General features: G+C 41.6%; 1 protein-coding gene across 6 annotated transcripts; it reads left to right on the top strand.

Moving 5' to 3' along the window:
- Nucleotides 1-357: 357 nt before the first annotated feature.
- Nucleotides 358-14,743, top strand: LOC103717150 (glutamate receptor 3.5-like). Of its 6 annotated transcripts, none has more exons than XM_039116120.1 (7): nucleotides 358-442; nucleotides 574-1,292; nucleotides 1,949-3,294; nucleotides 3,422-3,699; nucleotides 12,707-12,738; nucleotides 13,321-13,727; nucleotides 13,816-14,743. In XM_039116120.1, the coding sequence occupies exons 2-7, from the start codon at nucleotides 941-943 to the stop codon at nucleotides 14,272-14,274; spliced, it is 2,874 nt and encodes a 957-aa protein (XP_038972048.1). In that variant the 5' UTR covers nucleotides 358-442; nucleotides 574-940; the 3' UTR covers nucleotides 14,275-14,743. The 6 variants fall into 6 exon arrangements, with proteins under 6 accessions (XP_038972048.1, XP_026664265.1, XP_038972050.1 ...); XM_039116122.1 differs by having other exon boundaries at nucleotides 398-690; nucleotides 824-1,292; XM_039116119.1 differs by having other exon boundaries at nucleotides 398-690; nucleotides 821-1,292.
- The last annotated feature ends 1,369 nt before the right edge of the window (nucleotides 14,744-16,112 follow it).

Below are 16,112 nucleotides of genomic sequence, written 5' to 3'. Positions count from 1 at the left end.
AGATTGATTTGCTTAGACATGCTTGCACCATAATAACTAAAAAGAATAGGCTACAAAAATCCATAGGAAGGTAGATTCGGTAATCAATTTGAAGCCTTACATTTATCAGGGACAAAAGTTAATGTCCCAAGCTTTTTACAGGCTATCAATGCATATATATTCCAAAATAAAGCATGAGACATTGGAAGGTAAATGAGGATTTTGCATGGAACAATCATATGCCTTTCTCCGAAACCTATAGGAAAAGAAGAGATTCTTTGACGGCCGTGGACCTCAACATCAATGGGTAGCGAGACAAGTCATTCCTTTCATCAGCACACGGTGCGAACTGTTCCTCCCACGCACGCACTCAAAGCTCCTGCCATTGTCTTTATATGTCTCCCATCCCATGCCCACTCCTTTTAACCAACCATAGTCAATATATTGCCTCTGGGTTCTCCTGGTATCTCTGGTTCTATCTATGCGTTTGTTTATTCCAACTAGCTCTAGATTTCCAAGTATTTTGTCCCCAAATCCAGTGCCATCCTATTCTAATCACATCCAAACTTATTCCAGTCTTCTTAATTTATACAGCAGGTAGTGTGTTGTCTCAGTAGAGTGGAATCTGGGAAGTCTTGCTATCCCTCTTCTTTGCCCCATGGTGGTCTGAAATCTTGGTCGTTCCATAAGTCTACAAACCATGTCAATCTGGTATCTTTGTTCTATCTATGCGTTTGTTTATTCTAACCAGCTCTAGATTTCCAAGTATTTCGTCTCCAAATCTAGTACCGTCCTATTCTAATCACATCCAAACTTATTCCAGTCTTTTTAATTTATACAGCAGGTAGTGGGTTGTCTCAGTAGAGTGGAATCTGGGAAGTCTTGTTATCCCTCTTCTTTGCCCCATGGTGGTCTGAAATTTTGGTTGTTCCATAAGTCTGCAAACCATGTCAATTTATCCATGAATAGCAAAAAAAACCACCACTCTCCCCTTTGCCGGAATACTGGTGGGAAACTTGGGTCTGTTCTTTTCTCAAAGATGGGCTCAGTTTCCCTTCTGGCTTTGTGTCTCTCCGTTCTTCTGATTGGGGCTGCGGCCGCCGGCCGGAACGGCACCGGCGTGCCCTCGAAGCCGAGTGTGGTCAACATAGGGGCTCTTCTCACCTTCAATTCTATTATTGGGAGGGCGGCGAAGCTGGCGATTCAGCTCGCGGTCCAGGATGTGAATAGCAACCCGAACCTTCTGGCTGGGACGAGGTTGAACGTGATTGCACAGGACACGAATTGCAGTGGGTTTCTTGGAATTATGGAAGGTATGATGATATAATTATTTGGTGATATAGTTTTAACTGTTACCATTGTTTTGCTATTAGGAACTTCTCGGTAGTGACCTTTTTTGGAAATTTAAATATTTTGTTTAGAGTGCTTTATGGCAGTTATTCAAGTTATGACCATAGGATTTCATGAGTCTCCTGCTATCTGCATTCTTTTTAGTTTTTACTAGGATTCTAAATTTAGTTATGTGTTATTGCATTGAATATTTTTAATTGAGTCTCCATCTGTGCAGTGTTGTTTCTTGAGGATGTCGAACTTTAAATCTTTAAGCTATGGTGTAGATGCATATTTAATATGGGAAGTGTGGTCATCATGAACTGTTGTTCTTTTCATGTCCAATTATTATAATGTTACTCTGTTGTAATTTACAATTTCTTTGTTTATTTCTTGTTCAGTTTGATGAAGTATATTATGGTATGTAGTGTTTTTTTTTAGTTCCTACTTCTCTCTTTCGTTATGATGAATAGGGACATGCGCATATCTTTACAAATACAAGGATTGACTAGTTACGGCCTGTAATTTTGTGCAAACATAGGGTGATCTAATGTTATTGGACTGCCTTCTCCTTTTATGACAATTTGTGATGACCAAAGTCTTGGATATGTTTGATGAGGAAAGCTCGTGGTTTGTGCAGCCTTGCAGCTGATGGAGAATGATGTGGTTGCCATAATAGGTCCACAATCCTCTGGAATTGCCCATGTCATCTCTCATGTTGTTAATGAACTCCATGTTCCTCTTCTTTCATTTGCAGCAACTGACCCCACTCTCGCTTCTCAGCAATATCCATTTTTCCTACGCACAATTCAGAACGACTATTTCCAAATGAATGCAATAGCTGACATGATTGGATATTATGGATGGAGAGAGGTCGTTGCCATCTTTGTAGATGATGATTATGGGAGAGGTGGGATCACTGCTTTAGGTGATGCCCTCGCAATGAAACGCTCTAAGATCGCATACAAAGCTGCCTTCCCTCCTAATGCTGATAGAAGTGTAATTAGTCAGTTGTTGGTACAAGTGAACCTGATGGAATCTCGCGTTTTTGTTGTTCATGTGAACCCCGACTCGGGGCTTGATGTTTTTTCTATTGCAAAAGATCTTGGGATGATGGCTAATGGTTATGTGTGGATAGCAACAGATTGGCTTGCTTCTGTTTTGGATTCATCGAAACCTTCCTATCCTGACATAATGGTCTTCATACAAGGGGTCATTGTTCTCCGCCATCATACCCCAGATTCTAATCTCAAACGAGCATTTATGTCCAGATGGAATAATATGCTTCAGAAAGGGAATGCTACCTCAAGCTTAAACACTTATGGGTTGTTTGCATATGATTCGGTATTGTTGGCCGCCCATGCCATTGACCAGTTCCTGAATGAAGGACAGACAATTTCTTTCTCTAATGATCCTCGGTTGCATGACGCAAATGGAAGTACACTGCATTTAACTGCACTCCGATACTTTGATGGAGGTGATGAGTTACTTGAGAAATTGCTGCTTACAAATTTTACAGGCCTGACTGGTCAAGTTCAGTTTAGTTCAGATAGGAACCTAATACATCCAACCTATGATATCCTTAACATTGGAGGGACAGGTGTCCGGAGGATAGGATACTGGTCTAATTATTCTGGTCTCTCGGTCGTTGCTTCTGAAACTTTGTATGGAAAGCCACAAAATGCTTCCAACACTAGCCAACAGCTTTATAGTGTCATTTGGCCTGGTGAAACCACAACAAAGCCTCGTGGTTGGGTGTTTCCAGACAATGGGAAGCCTCTGAGGATAGGAGTCCCATACAGAACAAGTTTTAAAGAATTTTTATCGAAAGATAGTGGTCCTGATAATGTAAAGGGGTACTGTATTGATGTGTTTAAAGCTGCAGTTAGTTTGTTGCCATATCCAGTTCCATTCTCATTCATTCTATTTGGAGATGGTTATAAGAATCCGAGCTACAACGACCTTGTGGAGAAGGTTGCTGATAATGTGCGTATTGCTTCAGTAACAGAATTGCATTTTAGATTTAACTGTACATAGTTTATGGATCTATTTTACTTGAATTTGTATGTTTTATGTTCTATAAGCGTCTTAACCTACAAGCTTTCTTCTTTAGTACTTTGATGCAGCTGTAGGGGACATTTCTATTGTGACAAACAGAACAAGGATTGTAGATTTTACACAGCCATACATTGAATCAGGCCTCGTAATCGTTGCACCTGTCAAAGAGATTAACTCAAGTGCTTGGGCTTTCCTAAAACCATTCACTGTACCGATGTGGTGTGTCACAGGGGTTTTCTTTCTTTTCGTTGGAGCAGTTGTTTGGATTCTTGAGCATCGCACAAATCCTGAGTTTCGTGGATCTCCAAGGAACCAACTTATGACAATATTCTGGTCAGTATCCTTGACTACTTATGTTCTTTTTATGGATAAAACATATACAAACAGTCAATTTTTCGATTGAAAGCTGCTAAACCACATGTTTTGATATGAATTGGTAAAACAAGAAAAAAAGCTTGATATGACTTGGTGGCAACCAATTATTGCAAATATTAAAGATATATTCTACTGCAATTTCTCTTCTCTACTGTTTATACAGGAGTAATAATTTATAGGGGACAACACAATCTCCATCAATTAAGTTGAATCCACGAAATGATTGTTTATGAATTTACAGTAGTTTAGGTCGTTTTCTTTTCAACACATTTTATCAAATATGAGTGCAAGTGCTGGAATGAGTGCTACTATCTCCTTAGAGAAAGAAATCATTATATACACCTATAGAACCTGCATCCAAATGAGCATATAACACTCTAGGATGCATGTGTATTCAAATCATGGTATGCCGTACCGGCCTGAACTGGGCGGTACGGGGCGTACCGTACCGGTTCGGTACCAGTACCCAGTATGGGTGGCATACCGACACTTGATACACCAAAAAAAACTCCATACCGTACCGTACTGACACTGTGCTAATGTGGCACCGGTACGGGGTCCGGTATCGAGATGGTGAACCTTGATTCATATTGTATACATACAATTCATATACAGTGTTATAAACAAAGCTACCTATCCACATCAAGGATCGAAGAGATATGCAACAATAATATACAAGACATACATTTTGTGTAATATAGATATGATACTGTAGGTGCTATGCTTATAATTTATTTTCTCAACCACGTGCCCCCTCCCAAAGAAGTAGAAAGATAAAAGGAGAAAACTTTCTCCTAACTCAAGGTGGAACTGATTCTTGTCAACAAAATTTGTTAGGAAAAAAAAGCAATATTTCTGTGATATCCAATCTTTAATTGCAAAGAGCGACAAGCGAAACTCTCTTTTTGTTGACTGAGGGAACAAAGTGAGCTCCAATAGCGAAGGCCTTTCAAAGGTAGACAATTTGTGACCTTGAGCGGTTATATTTTGGCTTCATCCATCCGTCCCCAATCCCACCATGGAGTTCTGGTAGAGCTTACTTGTCTTGGTTTTTGTTGTTGGCTTCAAGCCTTCCAAGTGCCACAAACAGTGAGCTCATTCCATTTTTCATTCTTAGATAGTGAATTGTGAAGCATTGGTGGACTATAGCATAGACTAAGTTGTTAACTTACCACTAGAAGGTGTCAACAATGTATGCTAGGCCTAGAAACGCCCACTCACGTGGAACCCAGACCAAGGTCCGCCGTACTGGTACCCGGTCGGCGTACCGGTGGTGGCCCGAATTGGTACGTACCGGTCCCATGCCGGTCCCATACCGGTCCCATGCCGTTCCCGTACCGGTCCCATACCGGTCCCGTACCGGTCCCGTACCAGTTCCATACTGGTTCTCCAACGATAAGCTACTAGTACTGGATTTCACGCTGATCCGATACCGGTCCCAGGCCGGACTGGTACGTACTGGTCCATTTCGGCTAGTACGGACCGGTACGGCAGACCATGACCCAGACCATGCATGTGAAAGCACAAATGCAACTCAAGATAACGAGTTTAGAATGACCCAAGTAAATGGGATTTGAACTCATGGCCTCCAACTCTGGTTCCATGTTAACTTACCACTAAACCTTAAAACCTTAAACCATCAAGGAAAGGGACTGACAATATATATTGAGCTTTTACCTGTTGGGGTAGGGTCCAGCCTCATGTGGACCCCTATCCTAGTCTAGTTTTGATCCATGCCTTTCTCCTTTCCTAAAGTGAGTGGAGAGAGAGAGAGAGAGAGAGAGTGGTGTGATGGGTGTGGTTATCAAAATAAAACACTAAAGCACTGTTGTGGCCATGGTGGAGAGCACAACTGCAACACACATGAGAGAGGAGAGAAAAGTGGGAAGAAAAGAGAAGAGAGAGAAAAAACTATCCTCGAGTGATTTGTTGTCAGCTCCAGATATTGACATGCAGGATCAGTTCAAGATTTGGCACGTTCTGTCGCATCCACCTGCTCGGTATTGTTTCTGATCTCTACATAATTTCTCTTGTGATCCTCCCTGGTACTTTTATGGTTAGGTGATACTGGCATGTGTTGTGTATACAAGCAGTGAGCCTCAGGATAGGATTAAGTGGCCTGAGTGGTGAATTTGTAACTACTCATTGCTTAGTGGATTGATCTTACTGCCTCTTAGGTTTTCCCTCCTGAGATACTTCCATGTAAAATTTGTGTGCCTAGTTTATTGCTTATTTTATTCTCTCTTGTGGGTTGGCAATCCTATTGATACACACACAGAAATGCTTTGTCGCTACACCAACTTGCACAAATTTCAGCATGACGTTGCATAATTTGCATAACTACTCAAGATAATGAGTTAAGAATAACTTGAGTAAATAAGATTTAAACCCATGACCTTCAGCTTTGATACCATGTTAACTTGTCACTAGACCCCAAAAATTTAAGCTGTAGGAGAAGGTATCGACAATGTGTATCACGCCTTAACAAAGTTGATGGTGTGGATGAAGAGCAGTTAGAAGGCAGCAAAGTCTGTTAATGGTGGTGCTTGTGTTTGAGTCAATTTATGGGTTTTAGACCTTATCTCTCACGTTGTGGAAGTCAATGTGATGGCCAGTGGGCTGCTGTTGTAATATCTCATTTTAAATCAGGGAATAAAGATAAAGAGACCAGTTTGGATCTTATGCAAAATTTGCCACAACATAAATGGACTGATTGGTGATAAGCAAGGTTTGTTGTACCATACTGAATTGGGCAATGTGGGGCGTACTGTGCTGTACCGATTCGGTACCGGTACATGGTAGAGGAGGCGTACCGACACTTGGTACGCTGAACCGGCTCTATACCATACCATACCATAACGACACAGTGATAGTGTGGCACCGGTACGGAGCCCGATACCGAGACGGCATACCTTAGTGATAGATAAAATATTTGTTATGAAAATGTAGAAAGCAAAGAACGTAATGTAGCAGCCATTGCATGAACATGATTGGATAGATGGTGGCTTGAGTGCTCGGCTACAATATGAGTTAATAGAATGCTTATATTCTAAGATTAGGAGTCACAAGTACATAAAGGCATTAGCATTGTTGACATCATCATGATGACTTCGTAATGTTGGATATAATGGAAGCCCATCAGCAAGCTTAAATAGTGGCTCAAGAATTTGCACAACGCTGAACAAATAATCATGCTAGGAATAGAAAATAATGAAGGTAATTGGCAGAACTCCTAGCAAGTGGGGCTAAACCAAGGTTTGATGTTTCAACCAAAACCAATCCAAAGTTGACCGAAGATTTCAGTTTGGTCCAGTTTCAGCTAGTACCGGTCAGTTTTGACTTGGTTTTTGTAGTTTTATCTGAAACCAACCAAAACTATTATTTTTCTTTTTTTGTTTAATAAGTTAATGTTGTTAGTATTTTCTAAAATTGACTAGGTACTGTTGAACCATGTTTTTCTAAGGCTTTAAATATCAAATTTGTGTTATTTGTATTGAAGTTTTGTTATTATGATGGGTAAGCTGCATATTGAAATATTGAAATAAAATTTGTTCTTATTTGTATGGGTTTCTTTTTTGCTTAGATGGGTTATTCAAGTGAAATAGAATGAAACATGCTTTTATATATATATATTATTTTTCTTGCTTAGATAGGCTACTAAAAATGGGTAGGTTGAAATGCGTAGATCACTTTTTTTTCTTAGTGAGTTATTAAAATTGGAAATAGAATTAAAATCGATGTAGATGGATTTGTTCTTGCTTAACTAAGCTATTAAAAATTGGAATAGAATGAAATACATAGAGGGAAAAGTTTAGTTTAATAAAAAAAGGAGTAAATATGGGGAATTTATTAAAAGTAAAGAGAAGTGTAGGTAATTTAGCAAAGCTATGTGAAGTGTGGTAAAAACACAATATATCTTATTGTGGGGTAGAAATTTTGTTGTAACGTATCAAGTTTAAATATAGTTTACAGGTAACCTAGATCTACCCAAAGTACACAAATTATAATCCTAAATAATTCAAAATATAATAAATAATACGAAATAACTTTACCTCGTATTATTTTCATAACTTTTTTTCTAAGATTTTTCTAACTTTTTGACGGAAACCTAAAACTCGGTGTGGAACAGTAGAAACCATCGAAACTGCCTACTTGGCACAAGGCTTTTCTTGCCGCCTAGGGATGGGCATACTAAAAAGCTTGTTTCACAACTCCTCGAGGCAAAGGTTAGATAGTTGTGCGGGTATTACACCGACATTCGAAAAGCCAGAAAGAGGTTAATCGAGAGGAGGATACGAGAGTAGCATAGGTCCATGTGCCTTAACCTTTAAGGACTTTCGCCAACGTCACACTGTCGTTCAAAATATGGATTAGATTAGGATGTCTCCTGAAATACAGTTTGAGTATATTCCTACTTTTAAGGTAGAGTTCTACTGGTACTGGTCAATAAAGTGCGAGATAATGTAAAACTAATGCAAAGATAATAAACATAAATTAAGTCTCATTGATGTGTTCTTAGTTGAAAAATCTTTCTTTTAGCATTACAATATAATATTTATAAATGACCCTCATTAACTACCTTGTACTTGTCTATGCCATTGTGTGCCATATGGGCCATTATTGCTAAGATAGGTACTACCGCCACTCCACTCACGTGCTAAATAGTGGTCGATGGGTATTAATACTCACTGTGGCTTATCCTTGCTATTGTGTGGCACATAGGCCAAAATTGCTTTACATGATATGTAGTTCGACCACTCCTTCCATGCATAGGTAGTGGTAACTGCTGGCCAACCACCATCCTTGGATTCTACTCTACTAAGACTTCCTCCTAAGTCGATAGCTCTTGTTCTCTCAGTTTACGTCACTCGGCCTGCATCCTTGGTATTGCGACCTACGCCTTTGGTATTCCGGCCAAAAATATTATTTCGGTCAGAAATCTTAGTGTTTCAACCAAAAATCTTATTATTTTGGTCAGAAATCTTGGTGTTTCAGCCAAAATCTTCTTTTGTGTATTTATTAAAAATCTTGATGTTTCAGCTCGAAACCTGGTGTTTCAGCTAGAAACCTTGGTGTTTCAGCCAGAAATCTTGATGTTTCAGTCACGAACCTTAGTTTTTCTGCCAAAAATCTTGGTGTTTCGGACTGAAATTTTAGTATTTGGGCTTTAAATCTTGGTGTTTCAGCCTGCTCTGACACTTGGTAGGAGACTGCGCAACTTGGCCTGGTGGATACATACGACTTCGGGACAAGTATTTCATCCTAAGATTCTCAGTCTACACCTTAATACTTGAAGGTTGACATCCTTCCAAAACCTTCTATTCAGCTTGCCCAAGATGTCCCTTTGGAAGACTTGCTATTACTCGGTCTATACTAAATAACCTTCTAAAACTTATTGTTGATCAGTCTTTGAATTATAGGTTTTGGTCTAGATGTGGTGTAAACATTGCCAAAACTAAAACTCCGCTTAAGGGACCAAAACTGAAATCGAAATTGGATTTTTAAACCTTGCGTTGAACCATAGTTCGCCGTCTCGGTACCGGACCCCATACTGGTGCCACACTAACACAATGTCAGAATGGTACGGTATGGAGTTTTTTTGTTGTACCGAGTATCGGTACGCCATCTGTATCGGGTGTTAGGAACCCGCCCATGCCGCAGAAAAATTTCAAAAAATTTCAGATGCAGCGGAAGAGGCATGCGCGGGATCAACCGTTCATCGCATGAACGTTGTTTAAAACCGTTCGTAGATAGATAAGGATTAAAAACTTTTTAAAACATTAGAAGATCAGATCTTCACCTTATGCGGGTAGATGATCACCGCAAACTGATGATCGTGGTTTTGGATGAAGATTCGCTTGAAGCCGTTCAAGTGCCCGGCCTCTACGGGTATCCACACGAAGCAGGAACCGATCCAAGCTTTCTATCTCCCCGGGGTGCTAGCTCCCTTGCAGAGATAACTTTTGATGGCTGATGTCCTCCCTTTTAATCAACCCTTGATTGTGCTTGGGAGGAGGAAGAAGAAGGATGAAGAGAGGAAGAAGATCAAAGCCCCTGCAGCCTTCTTTCTTTTCCCTGCGTTGGAAGGAAGAAGGGAGGAGGAAGAGGCCACCAAACAATCTTCCTTTGCTTTCCCTTGCTTGCGGCTGAAGATGGAGAAGGGGGAGAGGGAGGCCACGGCTGCAAGGAGAGGGAGATCACATTCCTTAGGGCGCCGGCCCTGGCTCCCCTTTTAAAGCCATCTAGGGCTCCTACAATTTAGGAGCCCTAGACTAACTTCCTAAGAGGGGGCGCCGGCCCCCTCTCTTCATGCCGCACCAAGAAAAGGAGAGGGGCTCATGCCCCTCTTATTTGGTTAACCTAATCCTCCTCCAAGGAGGATTAGGTGTCCCTCTTGTGGCTTAGTCCTAATCCAATTAGGCTTAAGTCAAATCATGAATCAATTGGGTTCAATCTATACTAGTCCTAATCCAATTAGAACTTGAATGAACCATGACTCAATTGAACCCTTCAATCCTAATCCAATTAGGAGTCATGTTGATTCATTAGATTAATAATTAATTAGGACTTAAGAAACCCTAATCCAATTAGGACTTATTTAATTTTAGTCCTAGTCCAATTAGGACTCTTATTTGAATTCGAAGTCCTAATCCGATTAGGACTCTAGAAATCCTACTCCAAGTAGGAATCCAAATTTAATTCAAAACTCCTAATCTAATTAGGATTGTAGGAATCCTACTCCAAGTAGGAATCCTAGTCCCTACTCCAAATAGGATTCCCAGTCCAAGTAGGAATCCCAGTCCAAGAAGGATTCTTGTTTGAAGTCCAATTAATTATTTCCCTCTGTTCCTTCTTCAACTTATTATCAATCGAATTGATTACTTGTGATTCCTAATCACGATTCAACCATCGGATCGGTCAATACCTCTAGTGTGTGTGACCCCATAGGTTCTACCCTGACTGGTAGTGAGATATATTGTGATCTCTATCACAATATCATTGAAAACTCCTTTCAATAGATTGGAACGTTTCCAACTCTACTCATTAGGGTTTATCGATCATCGAGATAATCCCTATGAGTCCCACCATCCACCAGTGACACCTAGCAGCATGTAGTGGCTACCCAGTAGAATAGAATGATGAACCTCTAGGTGCAGTTATCATGTGATACAGTCCTACTATCGTGGATCCCTACAGGACGGAGGTCATGGACAACTCGTCAAACCCCATCGCCTGTCATATGTCAAGATTTATTCGACTTAAGTTCGAGAGTGGAAACTCTTTCTCCACTGTGCATACTGCCCCGGCCGAGGTCTTACGAACTCAGTCTTATAAATCACATAGGATCTCTCTTTATCTATCAAGGTCGATAAATTCCTTATAGGTGCATACCCTACTCCTACAGGAAACCTACTACAGCCAATCTACACTGCATAGACTCATATGGCTAGAGACCATGCATGTGTGCAGTCAAACTACAATAACCTTACTGTGAGTGGCCGAAGCACCGCAGGTCAAAGGACCAGTCACACTATTGCAACATTAAGCAAGTCACTGACGAGTGGATAGACATCCAAGTGATTTCTTGTCTTGGTGACGCTCAGTACCCTTGTTCTCTAACAAGCACCTGCACTATTACTTCAGTGTCTCCACACCGTGGACTCGAGTCTCGTCCATCCATAGGGAAAGTAATGTGTGCACTGATCTCATCGGATCGATCACCGTCCTCGTGATGATCCATCGATCTTGAGCGTTTAGAAATTAATCACTAATGATATATGGCTCAAATTCTCAACTCTTGAGAATATACATCGTCATCTTATTAATTCCTTGGACGATTCATAGATACAATAACAATATGAATGAAAAAGATGCATTTCATTTATTCAATAATAAATAGTCAAGTACAAAATTATGTTCCTAGAATTAACAATGTGTCAGCCAGATTGGCTTCTAGGGCATACATCTAACATCGGGTATTGGTACTTAACCGGTATGGTATGGTATGCCCTGCACTGTCTGATTCGGGCCGGTACGGCGTACCATGCATTGAACCATTTTATAAAGCCTCAAGCTATAATTTCAGTAGTTAGAAGTTCTTTTAGAGTGATAATCACATAACTCTGGCGAACATCTTTTATGTTTTTCTTCTAAGCACAAGGAAGGCTGCATTCAATTGGCTGAAGGAAAATGCCATGTATGATCTGTGGTGAAATTTAATTAGAATAAAAATACTCTTTAATTTTTCAAATCAATCAAAAATGGTTATTGCAATTTTGGAGTGTAATCCCTTCTATATCCCTGCAAAAATGTGCAGTTATGTGTTTTCTTAGTCTTCTCTGATATCAAGAATGGTGATCAGATGTAAATCAATGTTTGAAACCTCACAAATTTAAACAATCAAATATTATGCAATAATTGCTAGGATAGCAGTCCTGGTTTATCTTTTAGATGTAATGGTTGGGCTGTTACTTGCTGAGGATTTGTGATTAGTGTTTCTTCATAATCAAAGCTGAGTGTTTATGTACTACTAACAGTGGTGATGACATGTTTTTTTATGAATTTGGGACTTATTTGAACTTTTCTCTTTTCAGTTGGTTTCAAAATCATGCTGGAGTTTGTCTAGATGTAGATGGCTTAAATCAATCTGTCTATTTGTTTGTAATCTGGATGTTACTCTGTTCAGTCTCAATCCAAAATTCTGGTTGGATACTTTATGATTTGACTGCATTATCAAATAATGGTGGTTAACATATCTGATGGATTTGACTTGGATTGAAAACTATAAATTTGTTACCTGAAAAAAAAACTTATCATCTTATTCCATTTGATATGCCTTCTTTCACGTTTTAATTTCGTAGGTCTATCATGATTCAATTTCTCTTATATGTATTTGTCTCTTTATTTTTTTCTACTTTTTTGCTTTGAATACTGAAGAATTCATTCAGCTTTGTTTGTTTTGCAGGTTTAGTTTCTCAACAATGTTTTTTGCTCACAGTAAGTAAACATCACCACTATACCATAATCTTGAGATTTCAGTTGCTGAGGGTTTTGCTTTCTCCCTTAGCACAAATCTCTCAAAGAGAGAATAAATTTGCGAGCCTTACCGGCGGCGGACCGGAACGATTCCGGCAACCGAAATGAAAAGCTGTTGGAGGGGGAGAAGGAGAAGGAAAGAGAGGAAAAGAGAGAGAGAGCGAGCGGGGGAGGGAGGGAGAGGGAGAGGAAGGAAGAGAGAAGGCCGTGGAGGCCGGCGAGCCGCGCTGAGGAGGGGCTCCGCCTCTGGGTCAGGTCCCCTCCCCTGCCTCCTTCGCAAGCTCGCCATCCCTCTGCCAGCCTCCACCACCCTCTTTCTCTCTCCCTCCCTCCCCCTTCTCTCTCTCTTGTTCTCTCTCCCGTTCTACCTCTCCCCTTCCTCTTCTATTGTGTCGGTACGGGCCCGGCACGGAATGGTGCGAGGGCGTACCGATCCGTGCCGCCGGACAACTGGTCCGGGTCTCGGTTTCAGCACAACAAACCTTGCTTTTGAGTATGGAAGTCCAAAATTCCTATGTTAAAGTTGTGTGGGGTCTGTTTCAGGAGAGAACACTGTGAGCACCCTCGGACGGCTTGTGCTGATCATATGGCTGTTCGTAGTGCTAATTATCAATTCAAGCTATACTGCAAGCTTGACATCGATCCTCACGGTTCAACAGCTCTCTTCTAGGATTGAAGGTCTTGACAGCTTGATATCCAGCACTGACCCAATTGGTTTCCAGGTAGGATCATTTGCAAAGAACTATCTGACACAGGAACTCAACATACATGAGTCCAGGTTGGTCCCGTTAAACACTCCTGAAGATTTTGCAAGTGCTCTTGAGCGTGGGCCAAAAAATGGGGGCGTCTCTGCAATAGTAGATGAGCTTCCATATGTTGAGATCTTCTTGTCCAATTACTGCAAGTTCAAGACAGTAGGTCAGGAGTTCACCAAAAATGGATGGGGATTTGTAAGTATCAAAGGTTCATAATCATTCATCGCATTTCTCTTTGCAAATGTATCATATGGTCTGAAAAATTTTGATATCCTTCCCACAGGCCTTCCCAAGAGACTCTCCCCTTGCAGTGGACTTGTCAACGGCCATCCTGACACTGTCAGAGAGTGGTGATCTCCAAAGGATCCATGACAAGTGGTTAACACGTAGCGGATGCACTTCACAAGATACAGGAATCGATTCAAACCGGCTGAGCCTCGGAAGCTTCTGGGGCCTCTTCCTTATTAGCGGCCTGGCATGTTTAACTGCTGTCATGGTATTCACTATGAGAATACTTTGTCAGTATAGCAAGTATAGCAGCCGAGAGGATGTTGAATGCCCCGAATCCGAGGGAAGTAGTAGACGTCCAGCAAGCTTAACTAGCTTAACTAGCCTCAGGGGTCTGATGTCTTTTGTTGACAAGAAGGAAGAAGAAGTTAAGAGTGTTATCAAGAGAAAACCCAGTGATAGCCTGAATCGAAGTGGTCCGGGTTCAGATGGACAGTCCATGTCACCAGCATAGAGGGATTTATTTTTGTTTGGGACCAATGGATGGACTTGATTGTAGACTTGTAGTTTCTGATCAATAGACATCATGATATACCAAGCAAGGGTTCTTTTCGCGCCGCTACAAAATTAGCCTGGAGATGCTGAAGACTTTTCTAGTTAGCTGTTCATCGTGATTACGTGGTAGAGCAGAAGGAATTTCTTGCAAATTTTGCAAGGTTATGACTAGAGATCACTTGGTGATTTAAAATTTGCATTGCTCATATACGTCAACCAAAGTTTCAGTTATTCTGAATACAGCTTTGTAGTGATTACAAAGAGAAATAAACTTGGCTGTCATGAAATATTTGGCCATTTCCCAATTGAAATGCAATACGACCATGCAGATTATGTGTGTACCAAGGTATTGCAACATTTGCTTAAATAGAAAAAGCTTGCAAGATGTATAGAATTTTGTGAATATGTTCCTGTCAACATTGCATAAATGGTTTCATGCATGTGCGTATATTATACTGTATAACTTTATACTGCAATAACTTTATGCTGTATAATTACAGAACTGATTCAAACTTAACTGTCTGTGTTCCAATATATAATTATTATCAAAGATGATCTTCCATTTAAGCTGCATATGTTTAGTGTTAGTTGTGATGTGCTGCTATCTGCTTGTTAAGTATTGGTTTTTCTTATTTGGTAATTGGGACTTCGAAATGACCAAAACTCTCTACAAACACACATGTATATGTATATTGTTGCTGGAAATTGGACCCGGGGGCTGCTGCGAAACCAGAGGAGGAGGAGCTCCGCTGCCGGGAGGGCGGACGGCGGTGCGCCGGCCGGCTGCGTCCTCCGTGGAGGGGGTGAGCGAAGAAGAGTGCGTTCTGTCCTGCAAAAAAGAGCCGGTGGCCGGGCTTTCCGGCGCCGGCCCTCCGATGCTTAAGTCAGAGGGAGCAGATATGTGGAGAGAGCAAAGAAAAGAATATTTTGTTCAATTGTGTCTGTGCTGTTTTCTTCTTTTTTCTTCCGGTCCCCTTCCTCTTTCCTCCCAGGTTCCCTTTTATAGAAGGGTATTATGTTACCTGGGAGGTGACAGGGGAATTTGTCTTCTTTTGTGATAATTGGGTACGATTTGGCCCATTAATGGCATAGTGGAGAATAATGTCGAATCAGGCCGGAGTCAGGGAGTTGTCGTGGGTGACCAGACCCGTTGGAGTGGTTGAACCGTCGGCTGTAGTGGGCCTGGGGTTCGTAGACGGCAAGTGCATTTATTACCGAGTGAACCGGCGGTCAGGGAGAGCCATATGCTTTAATGGTTCAGCGATCCGGAGATCGTCTTGGGCCGTGTTCATTAAATGACTGAGTGCTCTGGAGACTTGAGTGGGTCTCGTGCATTAATGATAGGTCGTGCCAAAATACCTGCGGAGATCTTGTGCCTTGACGGCTCAGAGATGGCGGCAGGTGGCAAGTTGTAGTGGAGTCGTGTATATAGCCGTCTGATCTTTAAAAGGTTAGGCGGAGATCGAGTATTTGGTGAGGGCATCGGCTCGGCAAGGATGCCGAGCCGAGCTGGTCGCCCAGCGGGGCGCCCTGTGGCGGGGTTGCTTCTAGTACTTCTGGTCGGCGCCCTTTGGGCGAGCACCTTCTAACCGAGCGCCTCTACTTGGCGCTTTGGTTGGGCCTCTTCTGATCGGCGCTCTCTTAGCTGAGCACCCTTCTGTTCGGCGCCCTTTGGTCGAGCGCCTCTACTTGCCGGTATTTCCCTCTGGTCGGCGCTCTCTAATCGAGCGCCTTCCTGGTCGGCGCTCTTTCGCCGAGCGCCTTCCTGGTCGGCGCTCTTTCGCCGAGCGCCTCCGT

Source organism: Phoenix dactylifera, unplaced genomic scaffold (assembly GCF_009389715.1).
Source record: "Phoenix dactylifera cultivar Barhee BC4 unplaced genomic scaffold, palm_55x_up_171113_PBpolish2nd_filt_p 000057F, whole genome shotgun sequence".
Lineage (NCBI taxonomy): Eukaryota > Viridiplantae > Streptophyta > Magnoliopsida > Arecales > Arecaceae > Phoenix > Phoenix dactylifera.
Note: the sequence above shows the minus strand (reverse complement) of the source record. Positions and strands in the feature narration are given on the sequence as shown.

Bases quoted from the DNA above. Each gene is read 5' to 3' on its own strand.
- LOC103717150 (XM_039116120.1), top strand. From the start codon at position 941: ATGAATAGCAAAAAAAACCACCACTCTCCCCTTTGCCGGAATACTGGT. The intron at 3,295-3,421 runs GTGCGTATTGCT...TTTCTTCTTTAG, and splicing joins TGGAGAAGGTTGCTGATAAT to TACTTTGATGCAGCTGTAGG. The intron at 3,700-12,706 runs GTCAGTATCCTT...TTTGTTTTGCAG, and splicing joins CAACTTATGACAATATTCTG to GTTTAGTTTCTCAACAATGT.